A 17,234-nucleotide genomic window follows, 5' to 3' on the forward strand; every position below is an offset into this window, starting at 1 on the left:
AAAGGTCTGTCTGTACAAAACAAATGTTTCTGCAGCTTAATGAGCTCAAATCTGCCAGTGGAAGATCAAGCCACATTGTGCACAACGCCGCAATGGCCAGTAGACATCTGTCCTCTCCTACCATAAACGTAAGATAGAATGAAGGCATGCAGTTCTACAGAGGCTTTGCTTTCATTGGGACATTGAGAATGTAAAAGAGGTGACTGCATTGTGTGTTCAGCATTGATTCTATCAGTGGTGCTCTGTGTTTGTTGTTGGTTAATGGTGCCAGTGAAACCATCACTGTTTGTTTTTGATAAACAGGCACTGCAACTCCCATAACCATTGTCTGAGTTAACGGGTCAAAGACCAGCATGCCTGGGCCTTGTCCAGATTTCCTAATACAGCTGAGCAGGAAATACGGCTGGTTCATGTTTCGAGAGAGAGAGAGAGAAAGAGAGAGAGAGATGATCCTTTATTAGTCCCACAAGTGGGAAATTTACATTGTCAAGGCAGAAAGTACAAGATAAGAGCTGCAAAAAATAAAGAAAAAAAACATCAGCACAGACAATATGTCGACTGTATAATATAAAAGATTAATGTACAAATAAGCAAATAAATAGCCATAGAAAAAGAAAAACAGTGAATGTGAGTTATTTATATTTATACATAAAAAATATATTTGTGAAATATGTACAGAGTGGGTATGTATACAAATATTGTCTTTCCAGTAAAGAACATAATGTACAATTGCTGGGAGTTCCTATGGTCATACAGGTTTTATCTTTATTGCCTTTTATCGGCTAATTACAATATTCCAAAGGGCAAAAACCTGCATTACCAGGTTACAGCATGCCTATGCACTATTGCAAAAGAACAGGATTTGTGCATTGCTCTAAAATGGAGTGTAAGCCCAGTGCTATTACTGCATGATTGCTGGACAAAAATGATGTCTTTGGAAATTAGTATTCAAAATAATGTGAGGTTTGCATTTGTAAATGGAATGGAATGGCTTGCAGTAATTAGGTTTTTGCTTTTGTATTATTATAACAATGTAAGCGTTGCCAAACAGAATTGGGGAACGCGTCTCAATCCAATACTGCCATCTGCTGGGGCAGTCATGGCCTACCGGGTAAGGAAGCGCTCCCCATAATCAGAAGGTTGTTGGTTTGAATCCCGACCCACCAAGGTGCCACTGAGGTGCCACTGAGCAAAGCACCGTCCCCACACACTGCTCCCCGGGCACCTGTCGTGGCTGCCCACTGCTCACCAAGGGTGATGGTTAAAAGCAGAGGATGCATTTCGTTTTGTCACCGTGTGCTGTGCTGCAGTGTTTCACAATGACATTCACTTCACTTTCACTGCTGGGACCCATTCATCACATAACATTTCTTAGTAGGCCTGCATCACAAGCTTGAACCATAAGGTACAAAAATAAAATAAAAGAACAAGGGAGCGTTCTATGATTTGGATTTACAGGAATCATTATCTTAAAATATCCAGCTGTCTAAAATAACCTCCAAAACGGAACAGAATCATTTGGCCAAATGTTAAAAATCCCTTGTTTTATAAAATTATTTGTCCCATACTATTACGTAGGTCAATAAAAAAAAAAAACAATAATGTGATCTGATTCATTTGACAATATATGCTGACGAGCTGTCATATAGTGTAATACAAATATTGTAGTGATTGAAACGTCTTAGACCTTGGGCGGCATCAATGGTAGACAAAATTCCACCGCATTTGCAGTGTTGACCCATTGACACCACACCTCAGTGCATCCATCATATTGCAAATATCAACAAATGATGAAATGTATTCATTATTGAATCAATTTTAGTACTGATAATTGTAATCAAGGACGATAATAACAATGTCTACAAATCAAAATAGTAAGGCATTTCAACTGACAGTATTCTGCATTGATATGATACAATAATTCTCCTGTAAAAAATAACACACAACATTAACAATAACATTATATATGTGCGTGAAGTGCTTTTAGATGTGAGGAAAATAAATATTTGATACACAGCTTCAGCAGTGTACCAAATACTTATTTTCCTCATTGTATAGTCTATATTTATATCTGCAAATAACAAAGATTTCAATACAACTGTGACCGATGCAAATAACCAAAAATCAAGAGCAGCACTATTTAAAAGAATCTCTCACCAAAAATTGTATTTGTAAAACTAATAATAATACATAATAATAAAGAACATGTCCAACAAATAAAGCATGAACAAGGATATTTTAATAATATGCATAAAATAATCATTTATTGTCAAAAACATTTTATTTCAGCCCTTAAAGTACTTTCTTCAGTATTTCCTGTTTAGTATTCTAGTATCCTGTTTAGTTTTTCCTGTTTAGTGAATCAAACAAAGACATCTAGCACTTATGTACATTTCTGTGGATAACAGCATCTGCCAGATAATACAAATGAAAATGTAAAAATGAATACTGCAATCCCTTAATAGACACAAATACACTGAATGTCTGGTAATATAATGGCCAAATTCAACCGAAAATAATAGTGCTTCCTAAACCATAAAAGATACGCTTCTACGGAGCCCTGGAGATCGATTTTTGCGAGATCCCGCCAAAAAATGCACATGATTCGGTACCGCAGTATTCGCAGTAGTTATTTATTTGACCTTTCGCGTGGAATCGCCCCTCGTAACATGGCGGCGACTTCGACGTACCGCTGCTGATCGGGCTTCCGGCTTAACTCCCAGCCTGTGGTGCGCGTTGACGTACGCCAGGACGTACGCGGCCTACGCCGGTATATAAACGAACCGGGTGACGCACACGTCCTCTTCCCTGCCTGTCCCCGCCTGTGGAAGGCAGCGTATTCGCCGTGCTGAGTTCTCTGCCGAGTGAATCCGAAAACATCCTTCACAATGGTTCGTATCGTCTACTCGTTTTTGGAGCAGGTTTTGTCGTGGGTTTATTTCACGGCCGTTTCGCGTGTGATTTTTGCCCATTTATCTCTCTGACGGGGTTTGTGAGTGGACCGTACCGGCTCCACACCGAGCGCTAGCCGCTAACCAAAATGGCCACCCTGGCGGCAGCGCGTGTTTTATTTTAATGGTCGTTTTATTTTGGTTGTCTTTTTATATTTTATTTTGTATTGTCTACTTGTGTCTCAAGCAACCGTTTTCGTTGTCAGTGTTTTCTATATTGTTTCTTTTTTTTTTAATTGAGTCAGAGTAGTCTTTCATAACTGGGCCCGGCTGGCCCGCTGTCTAGCTTGTGCCACGTCTCGGCGGCTGACTCAGCCGCGATGGTCTCCGTTTCAACCGCAGTAATATTGAGGGAGTGCGTTTGTTTCTGGTGCCTTTTATGTAACACCCCCGTTTGTGTTGTTAGCTCCCTCCCTTTGTTCCCATCTACGTGGCCGCACATTCTGAACCGTGTTCTGCGGATCCACGCCGTTTTGTCGCTGTGCCGCGATGCGCTGAATAATTCATGCTGTTTTCAGGGGTTGACAATGGGCGGCTCCCAACGCCCGGGCGTCGTCAGCACAATTCCACTGCGCCGTTGTGTGACACGCACCTGCCCTGACCGTGAACTTGCTTCGGCCTTTCGTCGTCGGCACTTGCGCACCTTTTGTAAAAATGTCGTAATGTGGTGCGTCACGCAGTGCTAGTCTGCGTGGCCGATTGTACGTTTGCGCATGCTAATTGCTGTGACCTTATATTCTTTGTGATCCCATATTACACTTTAACCATACGTGCTTCTCTGTAGGTGAACTTTACCGTAGACCAGATCCGTGCCATCATGGACAAGAAGTCCAACATTCGAAACATGTCTGTGATCGCGCACGTCGATCACGGTAAATCCACCCTGACGGACTCACTGGTGTCCAAAGCCGGCATCATCGCCTCTGCCCGCGCTGGAGAGACCCGCTTCACAGACACGCGCAAGGATGAGCAGGAGCGCTGCATCACAATCAAATCCACGTAAGAACCTAAGTGGATAAAATATTGCAACTATTGTTTGAAAGTGTTTTGCTGTAATCAGGATCATTTATACGTTGTCTTATTTATTCTCCTGCAGCGCTATCTCCATGTTCTATGAGTTGAGCGACAATGATATGGCCTTCATTAAGCAGTGCAAGGACGGATCTGGCTTCCTCATCAACCTGATTGACTCTCCTGGGCATGTTGACTTCTCCTCAGAGGTGACTGCTGCTCTGCGTGTCACTGATGGAGCCCTGGTGGTAGTGGACTGTGTCTCTGGTACGCTCTTCCGTTTTTTTTTTTTTGTTTTTTTTATTTTGCGGCAAGGTGTATGTAATGTGCAATCATTTAATCCGAATTGGCTGGTTTTTGCTGACTTTGCCCTAATTCTGCGTCCTTTTTCCAGGAGTGTGTGTGCAGACTGAGACAGTGTTGAGGCAGGCCATTGCTGAGCGCATTAAGCCAGTGTTGATGATGAACAAGATGGACCGGGCTCTGTTGGAACTACAACTTGAACCTGAAGAACTTTACCAGACCTTCCAGCGCATTGTGGAGAATGTGAACGTAATTATCTCCACCTATGGCGAGGATGAACACGGGCCGATGGGCAACATCATGGTGAGGGCCAAACTCTATTTAACATTCTGGTTGTGTTATTGTAGGGTAAATGTCTGCATTCTGAACTAAAGCAACTGTTATCTCCTAGATTGACCCTGTTGTGGGAACAGTCGGTTTTGGGTCTGGTCTGCATGGGTGGGCTTTCACCCTGAAGCAGTTTGCTGAGATGTACGTGACCAAGTTTGCTGCTAAGGGAGATGCCCAGCTGAGCCCTGCTGACCGGGCCAAGAAGGTGGAAGACATGATGAAGAAACTGTGGGGAGACAGGTGAGTTTGATTTTAGTCTCATTTCTCTTTGAGATCAGATTTATTTGAATGTGAGGTAGACGCCCTAAATTTTATTTATTTATTTTTCGAACTCCTTTCTTTCCCCCTTCATCCTCCCCACTTTTTCCCCAGGTACTTTGACCCAGCCACTGGCAAATTTAGCAAATCTGCCAATGGACCTGATGGCAAGAAGCTGCCACGAACCTTTGCCCAGCTCATTCTTGACCCAATCTTCAAGGTAATTGTAACCCTTTTAAGGTGTGGGGTTTTTTTTTTGTTTTTTTTTTTTTCCCCTCCCGTCCCCCTTCCACCAGAGGATGACTGAAATATTCTTCACTTTGACCTGACTGTCTGGTGATGACTACATTGAGTCTGATGTGGCTAGCCGTGATGGTGGATATTTATGCAGAAATATAAGGCATTTTGTGAGCCTTGACCTTTTTCTCAAGTGTCCGTGTTGACTCTTTGAATGTTACAAGTGGCTGTTTGCCTAAATTCAAGTGTCTAACATGTCATTTGTCTCTCCAGGTGTTTGATGCGATCATGAATTTCAAGAAGGAAGAGACTGCTAAGCTGATTGAGAAGTTGGACATCAAGCTGGATGCGGAAGACAAGGACAAAGAGGGAAAACCCCTGCTTAAGGCTGTAATGCGCCGCTGGCTTCCTGCTGGAGAAGCTCTGCTTCAGATGATCACAATCCACCTGCCATCCCCTGTCACCGCCCAGAAATACCGATGCGAGCTGCTGTATGAGGGACCAGGAGATGATGAGGCAGCAATGGGTGAGCCTCTGTCATTGCGTTTTACACTTGTATTTGTCATATGAACATCCAACTAATGTGCTCTCATGATCAGGCATCAAGAACTGTGATTCAAAGGCCCCACTTATGATGTACATCTCTAAGATGGTGCCCACATCTGACAAGGGTCGCTTTTATGCTTTTGGCCGTGTCTTCTCTGGTATGGTGTCCACTGGCCTGAAGGTGCGCATTATGGGACCAAACTTCACCCCTGGAAAGAAGGAGGATCTCTACCTCAAACCCATCCAGAGGTATGTTGGCCACTAGTAGGGATGGCAGACTTAGATTGTATAGTTTTTCTGAGCTGTTTTAAATTAGATTTTAATCATGCACTTTATTGCCCTTTGTGCTATTCTGAAACTGTTCTGCTTAGTAAAATACAAAAACCAAAGGAGTACTTGACTGAAATACCCACTGAAGATTCTCTTCATTCCAGGACCATTCTGATGATGGGCCGTTATGTGGAGCCCATTGAGGACGTGCCCTGTGGCAACATTGTTGGGTTGGTTGGTGTTGACCAGTTCCTGGTGAAGACTGGTACAATCACAACCTTCGAGCAGGCCCACAACATGCGTGTGATGAAGTTCAGTGTCAGCCCTGTTGTGCGTGTTGCTGTGGAAGCAAAGAACCCAGCTGACTTGCCTAAGCTGGTGGAGGGTCTCAAACGTTTGGCTAAGTCTGACCCTATGGTGCAGTGCATCATTGAGGAGTCTGGAGAACACATCATTGCTGGTGCCGGTGAGCTTCACTTAGAGATCTGCTTGAAAGACCTGGAGGAGGACCATGCATGCATTCCAATTAAGGTAGGCAGGAGTGCCTCATCTTCACACAACTAGCAGTTAGTGTGTACGTTCTCCACATCCCTTTAGACTGTCTTTTTAAATCCTTTAATTCTCCACAGAAATCAGACCCCGTGGTGTCTTACAGAGAGACTGTGTCTGAAGAGTCTGACCAGATGTGCCTGTCCAAGTCACCAAACAAGCACAATCGACTGTACATGAAGGCACGCCCCTTGCCTGATGGTCTAGCTGAGGATATCGAGAAAGGCGATGTGACTGCCCGACAAGAACTGAAGGCACGCGCCCGCTACCTGGCTGAGAAGTATGAATGGGAGGTGACCGAGGCCAGGAAGATCTGGTGCTTTGGCCCTGATGGCACTGGGCCCAACCTCTTGGTGGACGTGACCAAGGGTGTGCAGTACCTGAATGAAATCAAAGACAGCGTTGTGGCAGGCTTCCAATGGGCCACAAAGGAGGTGAGGTGTCTAGTTTTGTGATCAAAGAATTTTATGGTCTTAAAATTTATAAAGGCTTCAAAAAAGGGGGAGATTAAAATGAGGATGTTTGGTCTATGATGAAAGATCATGCACCACGCTGACAAGCTGATGGATAACCCTACCACAGTATCTGAGACTTGCACCTCAAGTGTAGCATATCTGTTCTAAATGTTAGACTGGTGTAGTTTTCACTATAAAATTTACACTTTCTTGCTCAATCAGGGTGCCCTGTGTGAAGAGAACATGCGTGCGATCCGTTTTGACGTTCACGATGTGACCCTGCACACGGATGCCATCCACCGTGGTGGTGGCCAGATTATCCCCACTGCTCGTAGGGTCCTCTATGCCTGTCAGCTGACTGCTCAGCCCCGGCTTATGGAGCCAGTCTACTTGGTTGAGATCCAGGTTTGTTTCAAGCTTTTGTTTAGGTTCTGAGGAATTTGGTAGTGCGGTAAATATAAAGTCAACTCTATGCCTTGTGCTTTTCACCCACAGTGCCCTGAACAGGTGGTGGGAGGTATCTATGGTGTGCTTAACAGGAAGAGAGGTCATGTGTTTGAAGAGTCACAGGTCATGGGAACCCCCATGTTTGTAGTAAAGGCCTTCCTGCCAGTCAATGAGTCATTCGGTAAGCACTTGATCAGGTTAAAGTTTCTTTTAAACGTGTGTCATAGTTTCTTATCTTATAACTGACGTGCTTGTAATCCTCAGGTTTTACAGCTGACCTCCGCTCCAACACCGGTGGCCAGGCCTTCCCTCAGTGTGTGTTTGACCACTGGCAAATTCTGCAGGGTGACCCCAGCGATCCCCAGACCAAGCCTTTTCAGGTCGTGGCTGAGACCCGAAAGCGCAAAGGCCTGAAAGAAGGCATCCCCGCTCTGGACAACTACCTTGACAAGTTATAAACATGGAGAGCCTTTCACCCCTTCACCCTTATCCCTATTTCTTCTGCCTTTTTTTCTCTTTCTCTCCATAGTACTTTTTTGAGGGACTGTACAGAGCGTCAAGCGCATCATGAACACATTGCCAAAATTACATTTAATGGATCAATGAAACTAAGGAACAGTTTGTCTGCTTTAAATAAATCATAATAAAGGAACATAAAAATTGAAGTCTGCAGTGTGTGTTCTGCTAGAGTAAGTGGTTCTTGGTGGGGGTGTTGTACTTTAATCACTCATTTTTGTTGCAACAATTTTTGCCTAGCAGCAAATGGGGTTTTGCAGAAATATCTTTCCAATCACAATCCAATTTCCCTTACTGTTTATTTAAAGTTTTGGGTTTAACACTGAGATTGGATAGTTAGCTGAAGCAATTTATTTTCTATATAACACTTCTAGTTTAATATATAGACATGCAGGCTAATAAACGTTATGGTTTTATTTGTAAGGAGTACAGTTGTGTAGAATTTAGAAAGAAAGAAATGTTACATTAGTAATGTTTAATACATTCCAGCCACCCTTATAACAAAGGCATTTGAATGCACATCTTTACAATATTTACACTTGTTACATTCTACTTACACTAATTTCCTGCCAGGTTATATTATGTTACAAAAAAAACAAATAATTAGTATATAACCCCTGTCCGAATGTATTAATATGCAATCATGTAAATTCTTTACAAAAGTGACCTGTTCTGCCAGCATGACATTTGGGGAGAAAAAAAATTTGGATATTTAAAAGTAAATCACAATATGCAAACAACTTGTGAACAACAATGAAACAAAAGATGTTCAAATTATGAACAAAAAAGTTTATGAATTAACAAAAAACAAACAAATGTATGTTAACTTCACAGATAAAAGAATTCCCTGAAATTTGACCTCATTGTTGAACTAGCATTCACATAAGTGCTGATGTTGGCAAAACATTCTCATTAGTATTCTTGCAGACTTTGGCACAGAAGCGTTGGTGCAAGCTTCAACGAGATCAAGATGGGGTTCACAATACACTACCCTTATTGTAATTCTGAGCGGTCTGAAAAGTGTGGTCGCTGGTGTCCCATCTGCAGTACACATCTGCATTTAAATACCTCTCCCAGTACTATGCAAGAATTTAAAGCAAGCAGTTCCCAATGGTCCACTTTTTTTTGTTCATGTGTACTTAAGCAGGTGGTGGGACCAGAGGCCACTATTTAAACACATCCTATAATAAATACTACTGAGATTTGCATATTCATTGAGGGAGAAATGAAGAAAAAAATGTGCACCACATGTCCTAAGTTTTAATTTGTGTGACTGTGAATTTACATATTAGTACAATGAACTGGTATTACCTGCTTTAGGGGGATGTCTTACTAACCACATGTCATACCTAACCACAAGTGGGGGGATTCAGTGCTTCAGACTCCTGGGAACTCAAGTAATGTAATTTGGCACTAAACCAACCTGTAGTAATCCTGTATTTAAAGATCTGGGCTAACAGCTCATTGTGGTTGGACTGAAGATTAATAGAGCATAAAGGATGGTTCTGAATGAATACACTCATTCATGCTTTGATTCCAAGATGAACACTCATTGTCAATCCGAAACGGTATCCTTCATGGCACAGTATAGTAACAAAGAGCAGTCCACTCATGTTATGCCATATACCACACACACACGCACTTCGATGAGATGATGAGAGTAATTTGAAGACACCAAAGTCACTCGGGTGAGAAGTCACTATGTGTAGAAAATGACCTCAGGAATCTGTCCATCCTCCACCGATGTGCCATTGTTGTTGCCAGCCGCATAGCAGAAAGTAAAGCAGGTTTTGGTGCCAGTAGAAGACGATTCATGAGTCACCTTCCGCATACCTTTGGTGCCATAGTGTGAATCCGGACCCTATTACATAAAAATAATAATTAACTTACTGCAATAAACCAAAGGTTTCACACTGCGTCTCCCTGTGGCTTTGGAAAAAAAATAATTTTTGTGTCTTTACAAGAACTATTTAGATTGTGATCTTGTAAAATGTGTTTGGCACACTCTTGGCATTCTCTCGATGAGCTTGAAGAGGTCGTCACCTGAAATGGTTTTCTGCCTTATCAGGGTTAATTAATGAAATTTCTTGCTTTATCAATGGGGTTGGGACCATCAGTTGTGTTGTGCAGAGGTCAGGTTACTACACAGCCGACATCCCTATCGGACAATGGTTAAAATTCATATTATGGCAAGAACCAATCAGCTAACTAAAGAAAAAAAACGATTACTTTAAGAAATTAAAGGTCAGTCAGTCTGGAAAATTGCAAAAACTTTGTGTCCCCAAGTGGAGTCGCAAAAACAATCAAGCGGTACAACGAAACTGGTAAACATGAGGGCCGACCCAGGAAAGGAAGACCAAGAGTAACCTCTGCTTATGAAGACAAGTTAATCCGTGTCACCAGCCTCAGAAATCGCAAGTTTTCAGCAGCTCAAATCAGAGACCAGATAAACCCCACACAGAGTTCTAGCAGCAGACCCATCTCTAGAACAACTGTGAGGAGACTGTGCGAATCAGGTCTTCATGGTCAAATAGCTGCCAGGAAACCACTGCTAAGGAGAGGCAACAAGCAGAAGAGATTTGTTTGGGCCAAGAAACACAAGGAATAGACATTAGACCAGTGGAAATCTGTGCTTTGGTCTGATGAGTCCAAATTTCAGATCTTTGGTTCCAACTGCCGTGTCTTTGTGAGACGCAGAAAAGGTGAATGGATTAATTCCACATGCCTGGCTCCCACTGTGGAGCACAGAGGAGGAGGTGTGATGGTGTGGGGGTGTTTGCTGGTGGCACCGTTGGGGATTTATTCAAATAAATGGGAATTTATTCAAAATTGAAGGCACACCGAACCAGCACGGTTACCACAGCATCCTGCAGCGACATGACATGACATCCCATCCGGTTTGCGTTTAGTTGGACGATCCACAGTCACCGGACCTGAAGCCAATCGAGATGGTTTGGGGTGAGCTGGACCACAGAGTGAAGGCAAAGGGGCCAACAAGTGCTAAAAACCTCTGGGAACTCCTTCAAGACTGTTGGAAAACCATTTCAGGTGAAGACCTCTCGAAGCTCATCGAGAGAATGCCAAGAGTGTGTAAAGCAGTAATCAGAGCAAAGGGCGGCTATTTTGAAGAAACTAGAATATAAAACTTGTTTTCAGTTATTTCACCTTTTACAAGTACATAGTTTTGATGCCTTCAGTGAGAATCTAAGTAAATGGTCATTAAAATAAAGAAAACATATTGAATGAGAAGGTTTCAAAAATCTGATGCCTCCTGGAGTGAATAAACAGTTGTTTGCAACTTGCATTGTTTGATTTTCATATGATGACTAAGTTGATAAGTTAGCATAGTGCCACAAAGTTAGGGTGACCAGATCTCCTCCTCTCCCCGAATATGTCTGGCCAGGGTTTAGACTTAAAAAAATATATATATGCAGTGTTTTCTTAATTTTCCATGTCAAGAAAATAATTGGCTCTGGTCGCGAAGTCAGACATCCTGGCTTTAGACTTATTCAAATGCATAATGGTAATGCAGCTACTGATAAACACTTAAACCATCTGATCTGACATTTTTGGTTTATATTTCAGAAAACATTCTGGAAAGTAGGGCTGCACGATTTGGGGAAAAAGACATATTGCGATTATTGAGATCAATATTGTGATATGCTAAAGGACCCTTGCTTGTATATCAATGAAAAGTCGCATACTAATAGTGAAATGTTTAATTTCAAAGTGAAACATACAAACTACTTATAACAACCTGAAATGCCCAGTGCTTTCAAAATACAATATTCTACTAAATTAAATAAATCACAAAAAACTCTTTTACATTACTGTCGAATGACAAACCCTGGTAAGGCTAAACAACCGTTTTGATTATATTTGGCCATTATAAAAACCCGTATTATAGTTCTTACGTTTAACCAAAACGTTGTTTGGAGGCTGACTTGAACACAGGGATGTATAACTTTGCTAGCTTAGCTAAGGTTAAGATTTGTAAACTGAGGTGAATTTCTTTAGGAAACCTTCAAAGTTTGAGAAAAGTTAACTAAACCACTAAGAACAGTCTAAATAGTTAATGCCTACGTTTAACAAAAATGTTGTTTGGAGGCTGACTTGAACACAGGAATGCATAGCTTCGCTAGCTTAGCCTATCTTAGCTAAGGTTAAGACTTATAAAACAGGATTTTATAATGGCCAAATATATTCAAAACAATTGTCCAGCCCGGGATCTGGTTTGGAGCGTACAGCGGTTTGTACAGCCCCAAGCAGAACAAGAGTGAGGCATTTTTATGCACTTCTCTCCATATCGCAATATGGCGGCGACGTTGACGTACGATGCAGCGCGTCATGCGCCGTCTAACCATATGTCTCAGAATCGAAGGTCATGTGACCAAACACGTCACATCCGACTGAAGTGAGACTTCAGTCAGCTCGCAAACTTTGAGAGAATGAGAGAATGGATCGGATATGTTGCCGATCCAATCCATGTACTAATAATTTAAATCGCAGCTTTTTGCGTTCATGTAAATCGCACAGACTGACATCGCGATTACGATTAGATTAATCGTGCAGAACTACTGGAAAGGAATATGTTTCATACTTAAAATGATTCTTACCAATACAAAAGTAAATGGTAGACTCCCTTAACAGAGTTGAGAATCTCTGCTGTTTACCATTGACAGCGGCAATACAGTATAATCATTATATAATTCAGTCCTACCTTTAGTGTGGCACAGGCAGTGTAGTTGACATTGGGCAGTATCTCCACTGGCTCCTTGAACATGACCCTAAATGTGTTGGCTGAGCCATCGCAGCTGAAGCCTGTGTCATTCTGGCCTAAAATGGTGTTGCTGTCTGTGTGAATGATCTGAGAAACCAAAATATTCGTTAAATTTTTTAAGGTCTAGGTGGTACTAATATTTTGGATTATTAAATTGTACTTTGAAAAAAACTGACAACATCTATTGAATGGTAAATTATATAATCTTCTTTCTCAGTTGCCATGGGAAGTCTCTCGCAACTAAATAAAATTATGTATTATTTATGCTTACCTGTATATTAACTTGATAGTCTGTTGGACCATGTATGGAGCCATAGAGCCCAAAGCCCACCACAAATATCCTACGGTTCACAGAGAACCTGTCGGACACAGGACAAGACGCTCATCAAACACAACCCAAGATTTTAAACCCAAAAAGTGTGTAAAGCGTGTGGGAATTAGAGGCATACCGAATTCTGTCACTTGTCCCACTATACCCCCATCGACTTTCCACCTGTCCAAAGCGTGTGATGCTGCACTCTTTACCCCTGAGACAGCAGCGAGGCCGATCAATAAACTCCACTCTTGGTTTGGGGTTCACTGTGAAGTGGAGGAACAGGCTCACCACCTCTCTGTCAGTCAGAATCCCAGACTGAGCAGGACCTAAACACACACACACACACAAACCTGTGCTCTAAGCCAAGATGTGCAACAATGTAAAGAACACAGCAACAATTTCAATGAAACATCATACATTTGAGTAAAAATAGTTTGGTTGTCTACTACAGCAGTGTTTCTTAACTGGGGTTTGTTGCTTGGTGCACTCCTCTAAAATGTGTATGTGTGAGACACAAATGAAACACCTGCAGCAAACTCTTCTATGGTCATGAGAGGGAAGCGGATGAGGTTGAGGGCCTTGCCCAGCACACGTCTCTCGTTCTCCGGCGTGGGCTGCAGCTGCTGCCTGTGGGTCTCTGCCTCCGCCCAGCGTACAGCCGCCCCAAACAATCGCACCTCACGCACACCCAGTGTATCCCGCTCCAATACTGCTACCAACGTATCTGAGAAACAGGAGAAGTGATGACTCCATCTGACATAATTTATATACCTTGACAGCAGCAAAATATCCTAAACCATTCACTCTGTGAATGCAACATTAAAACATCTGACAGTCCACCAGATTAATCATAACAAATAGTCAGTCAAATCCTTTCTTAATTTGTCATTGGTAAATAATGTACCAATATCCACGTCGGTGAAGCCTTCAGCTGCCAGGGCATCGCCCGTGTTCTTATCAATGTTCTCCAGACAAAGGCTAGCCAGCTGCGGTTCATCAAACAAACGTGCCTGAGAGACAATGCAGGAGAAAACTCCGTCAGTATATCATTTACATGCAGCTGCCGGTTTTAAATGAACATGACACTGATTATGCTCGACATTAAGTGGCAACACACTGTTTACTTTGAAAATGTCATTTAGAACGGCACTTTGTTGTGCTCTAACATGCTGCACTCACAATACAGACACAACAGGACCAGACCAAGGTGAACCTAATCTAAAGTGCGATAGGGGTGGTAGTAGCCTAGTGGGTAACACACTTGCCTATGAACCAGAAGACCCGGGTTCGAATCCCACTTACTACCATTGTGTCCCTGAGCAAGACACTTAACCCTAAATTGCTCCAGGGAGACTGTCCCTGTAAATACTGATTGTAAGTCGCTCTGGATAAGGGCGTCTGATAAATGCTGGAAATGTAAATGTAAAGCTCTATATCTATGAAACATGTTTAGTTATGCAAGTGGAAAAAACAGATCTCGATGATCTAAAGCGTGTTTTGAAGTAACTGTTCCAGTGCTTTATAAAGAGGATAAGAGATAGAGAATAGCCCTACACGGCATAATACAGTGTTCTATATTTGTCCTTCTGAGTCACAGGTAGAAAAGACCAAACATCACCCACACCCATGTTTCTACCATGCAGACACACACCTGTGTTAGGAGCATAAAGGCATTGTCAGGACGTAGGTTCTTCTTGAGGAACTCCACACAGTGAGCCTCCAACGCTGGCACAGCGTACTTCTTGGCCGTGTAGAGTGTGGTCATCACCGTCTCTGGTCCAATTTGCACCTCGTCAGAGTACAAAAACCTGCAAGAAACAGACGGAATGTGCATGTTCACAACTGGATATTACACACTACACCTCTAATATCATCAATGTAGGTCAGACTGGTGTTATACAAGCTATTATTGGACCAGATTTTTTTTTTTTATATAAAAGTCTAATACTGTATCTGATGTCTCTTTCCAAAATACAGCCTTGGTGCAGAATTACAGCCACAGTCACACAATGAGAGTCGCAAAAAGCATTTCACTGCACATCATACCGTGTATGAGACAAATAAAATTTGAATTAGAATTTTCCCAGGACACTTTTTTTTAGAGGAGGGGTGGGAAATTTGCTGGGCGGAAAAACCATGAGAAATGGGAGGTAACCTTTCCCCTAATGACGACATAAGGGGACAAATTCCATATCTGACCGTCTGAGCTGCCACTTTTATGGCCATAGCGCTCTTCATACATATCGCCATGTTAAATCATGTTAAATAATCTCACAAAGTGACATTTTCATAACAGGGGACCTTTAGCACCAGCAAGACAAATATAATCTGAAATTCTCACTTGAGCAAAGCCAGGAAAGCAGCAGGTTCCACATCGGGAAGCTCAATCTCCGTAGAGGTGGTGGCCATACCACCGTTGAACATGGCATCAAACACAGCACTGCCCACCGCCAGTACAAATCTACACAAACACACACACACACACACACACACTTTGTGTTACGGACGAAAGGCACTCTATACATTAAGAATGCATCTCCTTGCTTCACATCAAACCATTGTCATGTTCACTTCCACTTATAAACCACATTACACAACGAATAAGTGAGCGAATAGCAGAGCATTTATGTGGCATTAATTTCCATGACAGATAATTAGTCAGACACCCAGAATTGATGGTAACATGGAAGCACGTTGTAAGTCGCTCTGGATAAGGGCGTCTGCTAAATGCCTTAAATGTAAATGTAAATGATGTACGCCTGCAGGTAAACGCTCCAACTCTCCGCCATGGCCGCCGCGGAGCCGGGCTGCTCGAGTGAAATGTGACCGGCGCCTGGTAACGGGTGCAACGTGGCGGTAAAAAGACGGAGCGCGGTCACCTGTGCGCGGGTATCCGCTGGACGCCCATCCCTTTGCCCACCAGAAAATGCACGTCGCTCAGCACCTCGTTGTTGAACAGGAACGCGAACCGCTCCTTCACGGTGCTTTTTGTCGCCTGCCAGTTGTACACCGGCTCCCGGTAAACCAGAACCGCGGCCGCCGCCGGAGCGGCCGACAGGGACGAGTGCGGAGCCGAGCCTCCCGCCTGAGGTGCGTTGGATGCCGTCCCGGGAAGATTTGTGGCGGACCCGGCGGCGGCGGCGGCGGCGTGAGCTGCACTCTGCGGGACGGAGTTCTGCAAGGCCGCCAGGCCGCCCGACGCGACGCCGCCGCTCTCGGCGCTACTGGGCCCAGACTGGGGATTCGAGCGCCGGTTCGCCCCCGGTACCGCTCCGGTCGCAGCGCCGTTACTGGCGGCCGTGGCATAAGGTCTGTTGCTCGGCTGAACGTTCCCCAGAGGTCCCGGAGCAGAGAAATTAAGACACGGAGGTCGGCCGTTGTCTCCCGCGGCCATCTTGGACGAGGGAGGGACGGGGACGGGGACGGGGACGGGGGAGGTGAGGCGGACACAGAGAGCCGCACACGACAGCATGGGCGCCGAGGTAGAAGAAGCCTGGATGCGTTCTCATAGGACACGATTAGACTGGCCGACGACATGAGACAATTCACACTGCGTCCCATCTAAACCTTATTTTAAAAAGAAAGCGTCATATCTGCACCCGTCTGTATTTACGTGTGATTCTACTCCTGCACTTTAATACCTCTGTGCAGTCGCAGACAACGTTGACTTCGTTTTCATTTGCACTCACGATGCATTTGGTACGGTGATTTCTTTCAGACAGTACAAAAAAAAAAATACAACACTGAGCACAAATACTGTCACTATTCCTGTATATTTAGAGGGTCAAGGAGATGGACAATTATTTCGTGTGCTTGGTTAGGACAATGTGGCCAGCAGATGGCTCCTGATAACTGAACGGTTCTTCCGTGGTTCCTCATGGTCTACTGCGGCGGTTCTGCAACCTGTCACAGCTCTCTTGACACCACTGTCAGGACTGGCAATCAAATGCAGCAGCGCACGCCGGAATTTGTTCATAACAAAAGTATGCTTTGCTTGGATTTATTTATGGTTTTTATGATACCGGCGCACCTTGCATTCACAGCAGAGAAGCACAGCAGTCAAACGCACAGCTTACCACAGGATGGTGAGAATATGTGAAGATTCTCAGTCATCCAGGTGAAATTTTCTGAAAGTTGAGTCATGGCAACTGGACTTTTTAATCTTTAAGGTAGAAAATTTTCATTCTGCATCCACAGAACTTTGTCAATCTGAGGGAAGTTGGCTCACTCGCCTTCCTCGGTTTGACAAGGTTCTGCGGATGCAG

General features: G+C 43.5%; 2 protein-coding genes and 1 non-coding gene across 3 annotated transcripts; 2 read left to right on the plus strand and 1 right to left on the minus strand.

The window, feature by feature from the left end:
* The first annotated feature begins 2,760 nt into the window (after nt 1-2,760).
* Nucleotides 2,761-8,022, plus strand: eef2b (eukaryotic translation elongation factor 2b). Its single transcript, XM_028976160.1, has 13 exons — nt 2,761-2,891; nt 3,736-3,950; nt 4,048-4,229; nt 4,357-4,568; nt 4,657-4,835; nt 4,968-5,073; nt 5,364-5,616; nt 5,690-5,885; nt 6,071-6,437; nt 6,536-6,889; nt 7,133-7,315; nt 7,406-7,538; nt 7,622-8,022. Exons 1-13 carry the CDS (start codon nt 2,889-2,891, stop codon nt 7,813-7,815), a joined length of 2,577 nt encoding a protein of 858 aa, XP_028831993.1. The 5' UTR covers nt 2,761-2,888; the 3' UTR covers nt 7,816-8,022.
* On the plus strand, nt 5,146-5,213 carry LOC114789430 (small nucleolar RNA SNORD37). The gene has a single exon (XR_003749680.1). It is a non-coding gene; the product is annotated as a small nucleolar RNA SNORD37 (small nucleolar RNA).
* A 250-nt stretch (nt 8,023-8,272) lies between the features above and the next one.
* Nucleotides 8,273-16,395, minus strand: btbd2b (BTB (POZ) domain containing 2b). Its single transcript, XM_028976758.1, has 9 exons — nt 15,849-16,395; nt 15,311-15,430; nt 14,621-14,777; nt 13,874-13,979; nt 13,496-13,693; nt 13,103-13,295; nt 12,925-13,012; nt 12,594-12,740; nt 8,273-9,734 (listed from the first exon to the last, which is right to left on the minus strand). The coding sequence occupies exons 1-9, from the start codon at nt 16,361-16,363 to the stop codon at nt 9,573-9,575; spliced, it is 1,686 nt and encodes a 561-aa protein (XP_028832591.1). The 5' UTR covers nt 16,364-16,395; the 3' UTR covers nt 8,273-9,572.
* Between the last annotated feature and the right edge of the window lie 839 nt (nt 16,396-17,234).

The sequence above is a fragment of the Denticeps clupeoides genome, chromosome 4 (assembly GCF_900700375.1).
Source record: "Denticeps clupeoides chromosome 4, fDenClu1.1, whole genome shotgun sequence".
Taxonomy (NCBI): Eukaryota; Metazoa; Chordata; class Actinopteri; order Clupeiformes; family Denticipitidae; genus Denticeps; species Denticeps clupeoides.